At 38.3% G+C, this 14,701-nt stretch overlaps 1 protein-coding gene across 4 annotated transcripts in view; it reads right to left on the reverse strand.

Annotated features, from left to right (window-relative positions):
- MAGI2 (membrane associated guanylate kinase, WW and PDZ domain containing 2) overlaps positions 1 to 14,701 on the reverse strand; it is a 782,933-nt gene that overhangs the window by 290,972 nt on the left and 477,260 nt on the right. For all 4 annotated transcript variants that reach the window (XM_042468280.1, XM_042468279.1, XM_042468278.1 and 1 more), the window contains exon 6: positions 5,000 to 5,079. In XM_042468280.1, coding sequence (XP_042324214.1) covers positions 5,000 to 5,079 — 80 coding nt within the window. The remainder of the gene's footprint in view (positions 1 to 4,999; positions 5,080 to 14,701) is intronic.

Here is a 14,701-nt window from a genome sequence, read left to right on the forward strand (position 1 = left end):
AAAGTAACTTAACAGCAGGGCATGCTTTGAAGAACCTAATGCCATATAAATTTATCAAACGCTTTGCTATCTGCCATTTCTTTATAACTGGACATCATGGGATATATGGAAGCACACAGAAATAGGCTTTATGAGTTATTCACCTTTAAAGGAATTCACTTTTTAATGAATACCTCCCAAATTTCTTTTTCAGATCACTTAAACTTTTTTCTGTTTTGTGAGAAAATCTTTTTTGTATTACCGTATCTTTTTTAGTATTACCGTACATCAGCAAAGCAAAATAAGATCACAAAGTAAGATATAAATGTTTGCACACATAGGCAGACAAGCTAAGTAGACACTTAGCCTGTCTATCTATCTGTGCAAACATTTATATCATTCCCTGTATGAAAAGATCTCGGGTTAGGGATCAGACAACAATCTAAAGCTGGGTAACAACTTAAAATATTTAAAATTTAAAAACAATATAAGATTATTTAAAGGATTTACAATTTAAGATGATTTAAAACAAGTTAAAACCATCTTCACTGGAACAGGTTAAATATGATCACCCAGCCCCGATAACTTTAACACACAGCAAAGGTTCAAAAATCATTACCAACATCTAGACTACTATGGTCAGTTTATTCTTGTTCAGGTAAGTATGTACATGGAGGGTCTGCTTCTGGCCCCAAGTACTCTATGGTATAGTGTATATTTGGGGGGGGGGGGGTCTATTGAAAAAGATGGATCTTGGAATATTTCCAAACTACATACCCACTCCTTCGGGAAGAATGTTATTCAATCAAGGGCAAGCTATTTATTCAGTTCCCAGAGCTAGGAACCAGCAGAACAGCTAGGTATGATTCCAAATCTCCTGATACTCTCGCCCAGTGGTTTAATATATACAAGGGAAAATATATTATATCATATTATATTATATCTCACTGGAGCAAATCACAGAGTCTCCATCTTTAATTTTTTGTGGGTTTTGTATGCCGGCCATGAAAGCCTTCGACTTCACAGTCTCTCTCCATCTTGTTGGGATTCAGCTTCAGTTTGTTGTCCTTCATCCAGGCTATTCAGTACCACACAAACCTAGCCTAACGCTGATGTCCAAGAATGCTGGTGAGATTTAATTTTTTCCAGTGCCACTTTCTGGTGTTACCCCATTGGCTGGAGTGAAATCACTGTAACACAGTGATCGGCCCCTTTCCTCCATACCAGTTTAATAGAATATTACTGTATAACTAATGGTTAGAAAGGTGAGAGATCCAGGAGTTTCAACAGGGTAGCACATCACTGTTTTTTTTTTCTCCCTCTATAGCAGTTCACTAGTAAAGAAGATCAAGATTGCTTTCCAGGTTCTGAATCCCAGTCTCAAAACAGACAGAAATGATATCTAGTAACATCTGATGTTGCCTTGCCACCATAGACTCAAACACATTGCCCTAAAAGCGGGTATTTGTGACAGGGTGATTGTTTTCACAAATCTCTGTAATCAAGTAGGTCTTATTATGGAGACAAACATCACTGCCTCTTTCCAAGTGTCAGAGAGTGGACCTTAACATAATCAGACATTTATTGAACTCTTAGATTCATCCAGTTAAACTATCTACTTAGATCTTATTTGCAATGATGGGAAAGGGTCAAGCTTCCTTGTGGTCAGGCAGACAATTTAAGCATCTTGGCACCATCAGGCTGTAACTACTGATACCTATGCCTGCCTTGATGGTACTCTGAACACCTTCACAAACACGGCCTAACTATGGCGTAAGATTGTCCAAAAATAAAACAATACAAGCAATTTCCTCTTTAAAAATTTGTACATGTCAACAGATACTAATTGGGGGTAATGAATATGCAATAGCCACCCTATAGAATATTTGTAAAATACTCTACAAAGCTGAACTATTTGTATAGAACTGTGCATGCAGCTGGGCACAATGTAGAGAGAGTGCCTTCCTTCATGGCACCACAAATGGGTCCTTCAAATGCTTTCTCTTGTGGCATGGGGATTGCTAAATAACATTAACCATTTTCTGGAGCAATTCAAAATGTCCTACAAAATCGCACTCAACACTCCTACAGTGGTACTTAGATACCCAGCATCATAGGTTTTCATCCTTCAAACAACAATATCTCATGCCGTTTTGGGCTATATGTTTTAATCTGTTCAAACTGTGATAACATTTCCTGTGAAACTGCCATTCATGCATACACAAAGTGAAGGGCTATCCACAATATCTTAAGCTTCTACAAATCTTCCTAAAATCTTCAATGGAAGCAGTTGGAACATGAACAGTTCCAAGCACTATTCATGTATTTCTATGAAAATTAAACATGTCCCTTCCCCCTTTGTCACTGTTTCTGTCTCCATGCATGCATGAAGGGCAATTTTCTGAAAGAAAGAGCCTGTCTATCTGTGGAGTCTCTTCATGCAATTTAAAAGTCTGATTAGTACATAGATACAGAAAACTAGCAGTACAATCATAGAGCTATGATTAGAGATAGTCTAGCTATTAGGAGCATGGGATTAAGATCAATGAGATCCACATTCAAATCTCTGAATGTATGATTTTGGGCCAGTCTCTCTCTTTCAGTGATCTCTTTCAACAATCAGCTATTAGACACAAACTTCTCAGTTGGTGAAAGAATGCTTCCCTATGCCCTCAGTCCAAAGGCAGTTCCCTGGTCCCATAAAATACTACACAGAAGGTCAGGGGACAGGGATGAATTTGGCAGGCTGTGAGGGAGAGAAGAAGAAAGCTTCACCAAAGTTGGGCAGAGCCATCTTCCAAGGCATGTTTAGGTCAGAAAAGATCTAGAAAGACACTTCAAACAACGAGCATATTTATAAAACAAGAGATTTAAAAATGTACTTAAATGCATTCATTGTTTTTGATCAAGTTATTTTCCTAACAGTAGATGCAACAACATCCATAATGAGGAAGGATATTTTGGGCTTTTTAAAATGTATGATAAATATATACATACAGTGCACCCACCCCAGATGGGGGTTTGCCATCCACGGATTTGAGCATCTGTTGATTTCAATGGCCATACATGCACATATCCCCAGGGAGCCGCTATGTGCATACGCACCACCACTGAATACTGCAGGACTTGAGGTCTTGCGGTTTTTGCCATCCATGGTGTGTGTGTGTGTGTCTAGAATGGAACCCTTGAAGATAAAAAAAGGGCCCACTGTATAGAAAGTGGTCTATCACTATAAATACTTCCAGGAATAGGCTTGGAGAAGAGTGAAATACTTTTTTGTGATACTGTATACGAAACATAGTCTTCAAGACTGGTATCTGGAAAACAGACTGCATCTGATCCCTGTACTCTACTCTTTCTGGACTCTATATTGGACTGTAACTTTCACAATTCTAGTGTAGCTTGTGCACTGATATGAGCTGTAATTCAGCATATCAGAATGTAGGGTAGCACTTCATTGCTCTATTCTACACACCTACTCTAGCCACAAGGCTGCTCTAAACAGCCCAATGAGATCCATTGGCTGGGTGTAATACTTGGTTTTAGAAACATGCATTCAATTGTGTTTTAAGAAAAGAATGCGGGCAATCTTTGCAAGACACAACCCCCCCCCACCGCACCCCAAACACGTATGGAGCACATTATCTATGATGAAAAATTGTAGGAATTGCAGTTTTTAAAAAATGATTTTAAAAACAAAACAAAACAAAAAACAAACAAACAATGAAATAAATCAGTATTTTCTTCAGTATGGAGCAAAACAAAAATATCACTAGGCCACCCCACAATGGCTTTTTCCACATAAAATTATTGTGTAAATTCACCCTTGAAGAACATAACTGCCTGAGTGAATGATTTGATGTTTTCAAACATCTAACAGGTTGTCATCAAGAAGACAGAAAGCAAGTGTTAATTGCAGCTATTAGAGGCACTGCAAGAAACAACAGGTACAAGAAGCAGCAGGGAAAATGTTGGAAATTACATGTTTTTTTCCCAGGGAATCTGGGTATATTTGTCTGCAAGACATTTAAAAGCAAGTTGAATGTGAAACTCTTCTGCCTCAGAAAAAACGGTGTGCCTGGGCAATGGTGGTGGAGGATTTCCACCCACCCAATCTGCAGATTTCAACTGTTTCCATAGTTCTAAGATGGTAGTTCATACATTTTGAGGTAACATAAGGACTGCTGTGCAAAAAAATCATGATTCCCTGTACCCAAAATAGAAACAGAGATGATAGCTGGGGTGGGGGAGAAGTATCAACAGAAATTTATAGCTGTAAAAATGGCTTGACCAACCCAGTTTCTGTGTACATTTCTCATATTGGAAAGCCTAGGTAAAAATTCATTGCTTATCAAAATATACAGCTCTGGGGGATCTACATGTTGGCCATCGTCATACTAACAAATACACTTATTACTTGGTTTAAAGCTGTCTGAAAGAAGACGATTAAATGATTCTTCAGAGTGATACATGATCCCAGCATGGAAATAAACATCTTTTTTACTGAGAAAGCAACTGTTTTGACATTTCCTCTTCCTCCTTCTTTCCTCCCTCCTCCCAGACCTTGGTTTAATCTTAACTGGCAACTACTTAACAGCACAGAACTGCTCTTTCTACAAAACAAATCACATCATAATATTCACTCTCTGGCTCTGTAACAATCACTTTGGGCACTGTGTGTAGCAGAGACTGAAAAGCTCAGAATCTCAGCACACTCGGCAGAGCAGGAGGGGAGGAAAGGGCAGCCCAAGAGTCAAATATGCCACAAAGAACACCCACCCTACCCACCCCATCATGCCCTCACTCTCCCTGGACACACACTTGTTATTCTCAGCTTTGAATATCATCGCGAGAACATATCACACACAGAGAAGCAGAAAAACATGGTAGGTCAACAACTAAGACACATAACTACAGACATAATGAAAACACTCATTCTCCACATTCCCTAAGATAAAACTCATCTTTTTGGTTTTTAAAAAAAATTGTTAGCAGCAGCAATGAAAACTAAATTGCCTACCATTTTCTTTGCACTCTTCAGGGGGTTTAGCCTTTTTTGCAAGTCGTGGATCCAGCCATGATGTTGTCTTTGTGTTATGGCTGAAAAGAAAAGAGATCGCCCTGATCAGACACATACTGAATGGAATCAAGTTATTCCTTCCGAAGCGTTGGGTAGAGGGGGAGGAGAGAGGTTAGCGCAATAAAATTGCAATCAATATACTTAATTTGCTTACAGGTTCTAAGTAGACCTGAAGGAGGTGTATGAGCAATTGTGCAAGGCAGTCTCTAAATTTGGCAGCCTGTGTTCCTTGTCCTCAAAGCTGCTATTTTTATTAAAATCAACTTGAATGTTGCCAAGTTAACCTCATTGAAAATGCAGAACTCATCCAGGGCAAAAGGAATTTACAGCAATCTCCAACTGAAAGAGGGTGCAACCGCCAGCCTTCTATACCCTTTTCCTGGAGATTAGGTATAGAATTTATTTTAATCCTAATGCGTACACACACACACACACATTTCTGAACAGCCAAGCTGGCAGAAAGAAATGCAAATTGCAGCAAGCCTTTGCATAGCCTGTTTTCTAACAGGATGATTAATGACACTTTGATTAACCAGCTGTTATCTATTCCATATCTAATCAGCTCTCATGATAAAAGTACATTTTGCGGAAGCAGGAAAGAAATATGTGGCCCATCCTACCAAGTCTAGCAGAGCTCTTTCCCTCCAGGAACCAGCAAGAAAGATAACAGGAACTGAACTGGTACAAAACTCTTCCTCAAGATAATCATTTCTCAGATAAATGTAATTAATTAATTAATTATCCCATCTTTGTTCTGGTATGGGACCCAAAGCAGGTTACATCATTTTAAAAACTAAAATCTTATTCTGCAAAAGTTAGAAAACAATGAAATGAACACGTCTAATCAAAGGTATATTGTTAAACCTTTTTTAAAACACATTTAAAACATAATCAAAAATAATAAACAGATAAAAGGATTTCAGAAAATTCAAAAGATGTGAAGAACAGCTAAATATCAAATTTGCTAAAATGCATTTTTTTCATGGACAAGTTTTACATGAACTGAGATTAAAAAAAAATTGCTTTAGATTATAAACTAGAAGGGAGATTGGATTGATTCATTTGGTGTTTTCATGTAAGTGGAAAACGCCTTCACTCTTGGCACCAAATATTGTGTTTTTCTTATCTACACTAAGCAATCCCCAGTGTTTTCTGGAAAGGTGATCCTGAGCGTGACGGACCCTCTGAATTTGGGATATGATGCTGTAGTTGTGTAGGTGGTGGTGCTGGCAAATACTGAGTTCCCTGCCATCTACAAGTCAAAGAGTTTTCTGCTAGTACAATCAACAGTTCTATAAAGGATAGAATCAACAGTTTTATATTTTACTTCTCCCTCTCTCCTTTTTCACACATGCACTGACAGCCCTTTGTAATGCATGATTTATTTATTAAACATATCCTAGGAGGCTACTCGCTTTGTACTGCTTACATATTGCTGAATTATTAAACTTTTTTATTTATGTATCAGTTCCTGAATATTTTTTTAAAACGCATGTAAGCCGTCTGTTATAAAGGGTGGTGCTGATAGTAAAGAATTAAGAAGTCCTGTAAAAGTTGAACCAACAAATTCTGGACATAAATTCATAGTGTAATATGAGATATCTTGCAAATAAATCTAAAGAAGAGCCAAAAACCTTTACACTAGATACAGTAGAAGAGGAAATAAAGAGGAAAAAAACATAGAAAGATCTTGTTTTACAGTGTGCCTGCACCATACAGGATGCACTATACATGGCTTTGAGCTTACGCTGAAGCTGTGTAACAATTAAAGAAGTGGCGCACATGCCTGTATAATACTTATTGTATTATACATGTTTTTCAACTAAAGTGAAAATCTCCACTCATATTGTACACTGCCTGCTTGCACAATGCACATGTATCCAAGTCTAAAAATGAGAATCTAGTGGGAGAATCATCTCTCCCCCTGATTCCCACTATATGAATATGAGGAGGATGAGTGTGGTGTAGCTGAAGAGAACAAGTAGAGTATAGGACTGTGACTTAGGAGATCCAGGTTCAGCTCCACACTGAACTGTGAAAAAATCAGTGTGTGACTTTGGGCCAATTGCTCTCAAGCACTCTCACCGATAAGAGAATGCAAATCTTTATTGAATTCTTAAGCACAAGAAAAAAATGTTTCAGTCATTTTACACTGATCCATAAGAATGCAAAGATTTCTATGCTACATATATATTTTTAGGACTATCTGTTTACCTTGGTAATTTGTTGGGGAACATTCAATTTGTGCAAAATTACATGTGTTTTCATTCATGGAAAACATTTGTGGAACGAAAACATGCATTTTGCACAAAATACACATTCCTGTTTAAAATATTGTGTTTTGCACAGAAAATGCATGAAGCAAAGCTATGCATGGTTTTTCTGCCCAGGAAGCCATATATTTGTGCAAACCGCATAAATTTGACATGTTTCTCTCCCTTTCTTTCTGGTTGTGTCAATCTGACCATACTCTATAAATCAAGTTCTACATTACATTATCTGCTATGTCATCTATCTGTTTACTTAAACAACCATGCATCTGCAACTGATATCTGCATTTACAAATACTGCCATCTGCACTGGTGTTTTTTTTATTACAAAAATTGAGTTTTATATATTACTATTCATTTTAAACTCCTTTAACAAACTTCTACAGAAATTTGATACCCTACGACAGCAATGACTGGGGCTTATAAGTGTCCAGATAAATTTAAATTAAATATTCATAGAAAAAACTTTCTACATTCATGTTCCAGTGGTAGGTAGTCTATGTCCTACAATGCTAAGGAATACAAAGGTTGGATTATTTTAATTTCTCATTGCACAGTTTTTGTACTACACAGATGGAAGTAGAATAAGATGAATTTTCAGGTTAAAAAAATGAAAGAATAGTTTCCAGTATTTTCTGCATGAGTAAATTCACAACACTACATAATTTCTCTGCCCTTAACTGAAAAAAGGGAAGACATTTCACTCTGCAGCAAAGCGTTATATGAGCAATTATGACTCTAGCCTTCTAATCCTCTGATCCCATATAGAACCCACCTGCATTCTGCTTGCAGACTGTGCTTTTTGAAACTTAACCTTTCCCATTTCTGAAACTTCAATTACATCAAAGTCCTGAAATAGGGAAACTAAGAATTATTTTCTAAATGTCACCTTCTGCTCGCCCACTCATTCAAGCCATTTCTGCCACTCATGCACTCATTCAAGGCGCTCCATTCAAGGCATTCATTGAAGGCAAATTATCACTGGCAGAGAGGACCGAGTAGAAGGATACAAGAAGAGAACCCAGAAAGGGATGATTATTTCAGTGCCATTAACTTTTTATTTCCTGGCTGGCTACCATTCGGTCAGCCAAGAATCCCGCTGACCTCATCACTGGAAGAAGAACATTCAGTAAAACTCAACTTCATCTCCATGAGCCTGATTACTAAATTCACTAATTAGCTTGGAAGGTATATATCTGCAGCAATCAGGGGGCATACAACAACTTCAATGGTTAGTCTGAGGTCAAGAGTATTTTCCCCAAGGCTGCAATCACAGAATACAAAGAAAAGGCTCTAGCTAGACTCCATGCATACTGAGTTTTATGACACTGTAACTGTCACAGTGTTCTGGTTCCTGAAATCCAGGGTACTTAAGTTTGGTGCAGATGCCAAGAATAATAAGATCTTTAGCTTCACCATCCTAGATGCATGGTTTCAATGTTCCCAGAGAAAAGGGAATGATTATAAATCAGTTTGTGTTTGGAGTCTTTGATACACCAATGAAGTTGCTAAGAAAAATGGCCTCCTTTACATCATGGTGCCTTGTTTCCATAAACCATAATATTCCTAGTTTATACAGTAGAGAAGGACAAATTCCAGAGTCCCCTCACTATGAAGGGATAATATTTTTTACACCCAGGGCTGTTGGGAGGGGGGGGGTGTCAACAGCTACCCAAAATAAAAGTACACTTGTCCCTCCATATTCACTAAGATTAGGGGTACAAGACCCCTGTGAATATGGAAAAAGATCATCTAACAAAAACACAATTTTTTTTACCTCTCTGTGAATCTATAGTTCCTCCAGTGCAAGTCTGTGGTCAATGTCCAACAGACACTGACCGTAGAACTGCACTGGAGGAACTACAAATGCCTAGTGGAGTGTTTTCTCTAGGAATCACTAGGTCTTTCAGTACAACTTTTAGTTAAAGTTGACCATAGATAATCCTAGAAAGAACATATTAATCAAATCCGTGAATAATCGAATCCTCAAATATCAAATCCGCAAATATGGAGGGATGAGTGTAAAAGCAGCTGAAAATCTGCTTCCAGTTTTGTGAAATCCCCCCTCCCCTTTTATTTTTGAGTTTCAGAGCAGGATGGATTTGGTATTGCAAATGTTCTTCCCTCAAATGTTCTTCCTTCATATGCCGAAGCCAAAGGGTGCTCAACAATGGCTCATTTTCATCCTGGAGAGAAGTGACCAGTGGGATTCCACAGGGCTCTGTTCTCGGCCCAGTGCTGTTCAACATCTTTATCAATGACTTGGAGGAAAAAATTGGGGGAATACTTATCAAATCTGCAAATGATACCAAATTAGGAGGAGTAGCTAATACCCTAGAGGACAGGATCAAGATTCAAAGTGACCTGAATGGACTGGAAAGCTGGGTCAAGGCTAACAAAATGAAATTTAACAAAGAAATGTAAGGTATTGCATTTAGGCTACCCCCTGCAATGCAGGAAATCTAAATCAAAGCATCCCTGACAGATGACCATCCAGCCTCTGCTTAAAGACCTCCAAAGGAGACTCTACCACACTCCGAGGGAGTGTGTTCCACTGTCGAACAGCCCTTACTGTCAGGAAGTTTCTCCTAATGTTGAGGTGGAATTTCTTTTGCTGTAGCTTGCATCCATTGTTCCGTGTTCTAGTTTCTGGAGCAGCAGAAAAGAAGCTTGCTTCCTCTGCAATATGACATCCCTGCAAATATTTAAATAGGGCTATCATATCATCTCTTAACTTTCTCTTCTCCAGGCTAAACATCCCCAGCTTCCTAAAATGTTCCTCATAGGGCATGGTTTCCAGACCCTTCACTATTTTAGTTGCCCTCCTTTGGACATGCTCTAGTTTCTCAATGTCCTTTTTGAATTGTGGTGCCCAGAACTGGACACAGTATTCCAGGTGAGGCCTGACCAAAGCAGAATAGAGTGGCACTATTACTTCCTTTGATCTAGACACTATACTTCTATTGCTGCAGCCTAAAATCACATTAGCCTTGTTAGCTGCTGCATCACACTGTTGACTCATGTTCAATCTGTGGTCTACTTGGAGTCCTAGATCCCTTTCACACGTAGTTTCATTCACCCAGGTGTCCCCCATCCTATATCTGTGCATTTCATTTTTCCGCCCTAAGTACCCCTACCATTTCCTTCTTCTTTTTGCTGTGAACATACCCCCACAAAAGCCATTTTTATTGTTCTTAACCTCTCTATTATGTATTCTTATAGGGTAAGCTCTGAATATTCTGTCAGCAATTTAGTACAGGTTTGGGTTGCCTAATCAGGAGCATCCTGAGTCATGAAATTTCAGGGCCAAAAACCTGAAACCAAGGGATAGTGTTATATTCTAATCAATGAAAGTTTGCCAAGGGGAGAGAATGAGGCAGATGATGAGAACGAGGGATGGGGACTATAAAATTAGTGTGATGATGAGAGCATCTAGGAAATGTGGGGAGGAAGAAGAGAGGGAAGGGGAGAAGAATGAGAAGATGTTTAGCTAGGAGTTATGAGGAAGAGAGAAGGAGAAAGAAGGCAGGGACAGAAAAATATGTTTACCAAGGACCTATGGCATGTGGAAGAAAAAGATGACAAAAAAGAGAGAAAAGAACAAAGGAGACAATGCAGGCAGGCAGGAGTTGTGGACATGGGTGAGAGAGAGAAAGAAGATGGAGTGGGAGAAGGAGAAAACATTTATTCAGCAAATACAAAGGGGGATGAAAAGAAGAAAAAAGATAAGGAAGAGAAAGAGGCATAAATTAAATCAAGAATGAAGAGAGAAAGAAATAAAGTGCCTAAGGAGAGTTGAAGGCAATATCCATAACAGGCCTTTTCTTTGCTAACAGTGGTGCAATTCACATGCACCTCAGACCAAGAAACAACACTATATTATAATTTCAACCATTAGAGTAGGATGAGAGTAAGAGTGGGATAGAATTAAGAAAGTTAATAACCAAAGAGGAGAAGCAAAGCAGTCCTATAGTACTACACTTTGCAAATTCTTTGGCAGTAAATCCTGAAGATGTTCAGGATTTCCACTTTTGTGCCAGTTGGAAAACATTTGTGATGCACAAATGGTGTCCCTTTGGGAGTCTCTAGCAGCCACTCTGAAGCAGTCTGCAGCAGTGGAAGCCAGCAGCATACAGTAAAAACAATGAACCAGCCAAACAAATCCTCATGTTTTCCTTTTAACAGCTGTGCTCTCACTCATATCATGAGGCCCAAAGAGTCACACCTCTGACATCTGAAAATTCTACTAATGGTACATCAGGGCCTTTGGATTGGACCTGTATTTAGATGTGTACAGAAATTGGAAGAAATGGATACCCTGTCGGTCCCTCTGTAAATGCTACTCAGAGGGCAGAGATGGCCTTCAGTTTTTGAAGACTATTCACAGTTTAGGATTCCTTCTGGGGAAAATTTGCACATTTGGTTCAGAAAATGCTGCTTTCTCTGCACCCGACTTTTGCTCAGAAGTAACAAGTAACAACGTTTATAACACGCACACAAAATAAGATTTCTGCACAGAAATATTACCTTGGGTAGAGGAAATGCTTCTTTTTGCACTATAATACCAGGTGCAGATTTTGTGTAGAATAGGTCCCAAACTGAAGATTCTTGTCAATCTAGGATTCTTGTCATTTAGCTTTCTCAGCACTCAAGGAACATGTTTTTGACATTTTTTATATATTCGTCCCATCCCCAATACTGAAAGCAAAACTCTTCTATCTGCAGAGGGTAGTGTTACTCTCATTTTTATTTTTATTTTAAAAGAACTCATAATGTAGCCGAGGAGCTGGCCAAGGGGACATTTTCTCTATATCTTTGTTTCTCCAGACTTCTTTAGGCCTTTTTCTAAATCAGGAAGTAAGCAAACATCACTTTTGGTTTTGATAAATAGCTTACTTGGTATAAAACAACTCATGGGGCGTGTAGCAAAAATCACTTATTCGTTTTAGAAAATTAAAGTAACACTTTGAGTCAGATGCCCTCCCCAAAAGGAGATGGGAGCCCTCGAGGGCTACAAAAATAATCTTGGGGGCCCAGATAGCCCATATGCTGCACATATTAGCCCCAGATTATGAGGGCCCCCTAAATATAATCTGTTTGAATAATACAAGTGCATGTGGGTGGGTGGGGGATAATGCTAAATGATCTGCTTAAACTTGATATAATTTAAAGATTATCATGTCTTAATCTAGATGTAAACTTGATATAATTTAAAGATTATTGTATCTTTATCTAGCCCTGTTGCTCAGGTCTTTGTCTGTCTTTCCTTATCCTCCCTTATGGGTTCTGTTTACCTCTGAATGAATCCCATATAATCCCAAATGGATCCTTCCTCCCAGAACCCCACTGAAGAAATTGGAGATAACCTAGCCTATGATATGACCACTTCTTATATAATTAACTATTATATACTGCTTTTAACATTTGGGGTGACAATAAAGAGCAAGTGATATTGTATGCTCAGAAAGACAGTGATCCTTGTGTTGGTGGTTGCTGTTACCACGATGCAGCTGTAACACAGTTATGACCAGTTAAATGTGGACACTGGTCTAATGACAATGGTATGGCAGAAAAGCCTTGGGCAATTCACTTCATCTAGGAAATGCTGAAAGCAGTCAAAGAGCTCAATAATCTGCATCACCACTGAACAGTAGGAGCTGCTAATTATCATATCATTCCTCCAAAAGGTTTGGTGCAGAGAGGCAAAGGCTTTATTACTTACATAATGTACAATACCCCATGAGATTAGACTATTACAATTACAAAAACCAATTCAGAATGAATGCTTACTCAGATAGTTAATGAGTAGGGTCTGCAAAGGCAAACAATTACAAACATTACACTTAACAGGCATCAGAGAGGAAATCATTTAGAAGCTGATGGATACTTCAAGCAACCAGGAAAGAAGATGAGAGTTGAGGGAGAATGTTGTGTAGAATTTTTGGCAAAGAGGATGAAATTATTTCTCCATTTGTTTCCTGCAACCCTAATCTCTACATGTTTAAAGACTGAATTATGCAACATGACTAGAACATACTGAGAGGACACAGGGGTATCACCAGCAGGTGTGGGGGGTGAGGATCTCACCAGGTGAGACCCTAAGGCCTTTTGGCAGAAACAAGCTTTTTGGCAGAAACAGAACGTGGCATTTGCCTGTGTCCCTTTAAATGCTGGAGCTTGGTGGAAGAGATGGTGTGAGTGGGGCAAGACTCAGTGGAAGGAGAAAGTAGAGGCCCTAGGCTTTTAAATGGAAATTTTAATATTTAAATAAAATTTGCATATGGGAAAATGCAAACTCGATGACTAGAATGAAATCCAGGGGAAGGAGATTCTGAGAATTAAATAAAGCTCCTACTTACAAATTCTGGAATGTCATGAAGGGAGAGGGGCATTCTTTGTGTTACTTTTATTGAACTATTTAATAAGTATTTCCCCTATCCCTAAAGACTGTTACTCGTACATTAAAATGGAAACAAACAATTCCAATACTAAATAATAAATCTCCTTTCAAAGAATGGCAAGATGATATAAAAAAATATTTGGAAAGATAAGAAACCTCAAGTAAACTGGAAAACTATAACAAGGGAAAAAGAAGAAGGTGGAAGAGGTGTGCCAGATTTGCAGTCATACTATCAAGCAAATGTACTGAACTGGTTATCACAGTGGATAACCTTGAAAAATGAGAGATTACTGAATTTAGAAGGATTCAATAACAGATACGGATGGCACACCTATCTCTGGTATGGTAAAGTGGCAGTTCATAGCAAATTTAAACATCACATTATTAAAAGATCATTATTTAAAAATTTGGAACAGATCAGAATTTTTTTTAAAAGGAAAAAATCCTTTATAGGTTTCACCATAAGAGACCTTCTCAGGAAGGTGGAAATCAGTTGATAATTGGCTCACATAGGGTGATATTGGGATTAAAAAAAAAAGGGGGGGGGACATAATGGACATAAGGCCAATGGAAGAATTATCTTGGTTAGATCCAAAAATGTACTGGTTATTGTACACTCAGTTGAAGGAAAGATTCAAAATGGACTTCAAAGCATAGGAATTTAATGAGGAAAAAGTATATTTGGATAACATATGGTTTGAGGCAGAGAGCAAAAATGTTTTAAGATTTTATAAGCTTCTTCAAGAATACGAACAGGAAAAGGAGTTAATTTCAGAGGAAATGATTAAATAGGCTACAGATTATGGTAAAAGCATTAGTTTAGAGAGCTGGAATATGCAAGAAAAAAAAAAACTAAGAAAGTTACCAAATCCCAGGCTCTGAGAGAAAATTATTGGAAGATGGAAAGAAGATGACACCTAGCTCCTAAGAAAATGGCCAAAATCTATAATACAAAATCAAGTAATTGTTTGC

The sequence above is a fragment of the Sceloporus undulatus genome, chromosome 5 (genome assembly GCF_019175285.1).
Source record: "Sceloporus undulatus isolate JIND9_A2432 ecotype Alabama chromosome 5, SceUnd_v1.1, whole genome shotgun sequence".
Taxonomy (NCBI): Eukaryota; Metazoa; Chordata; class Lepidosauria; order Squamata; family Phrynosomatidae; genus Sceloporus; species Sceloporus undulatus.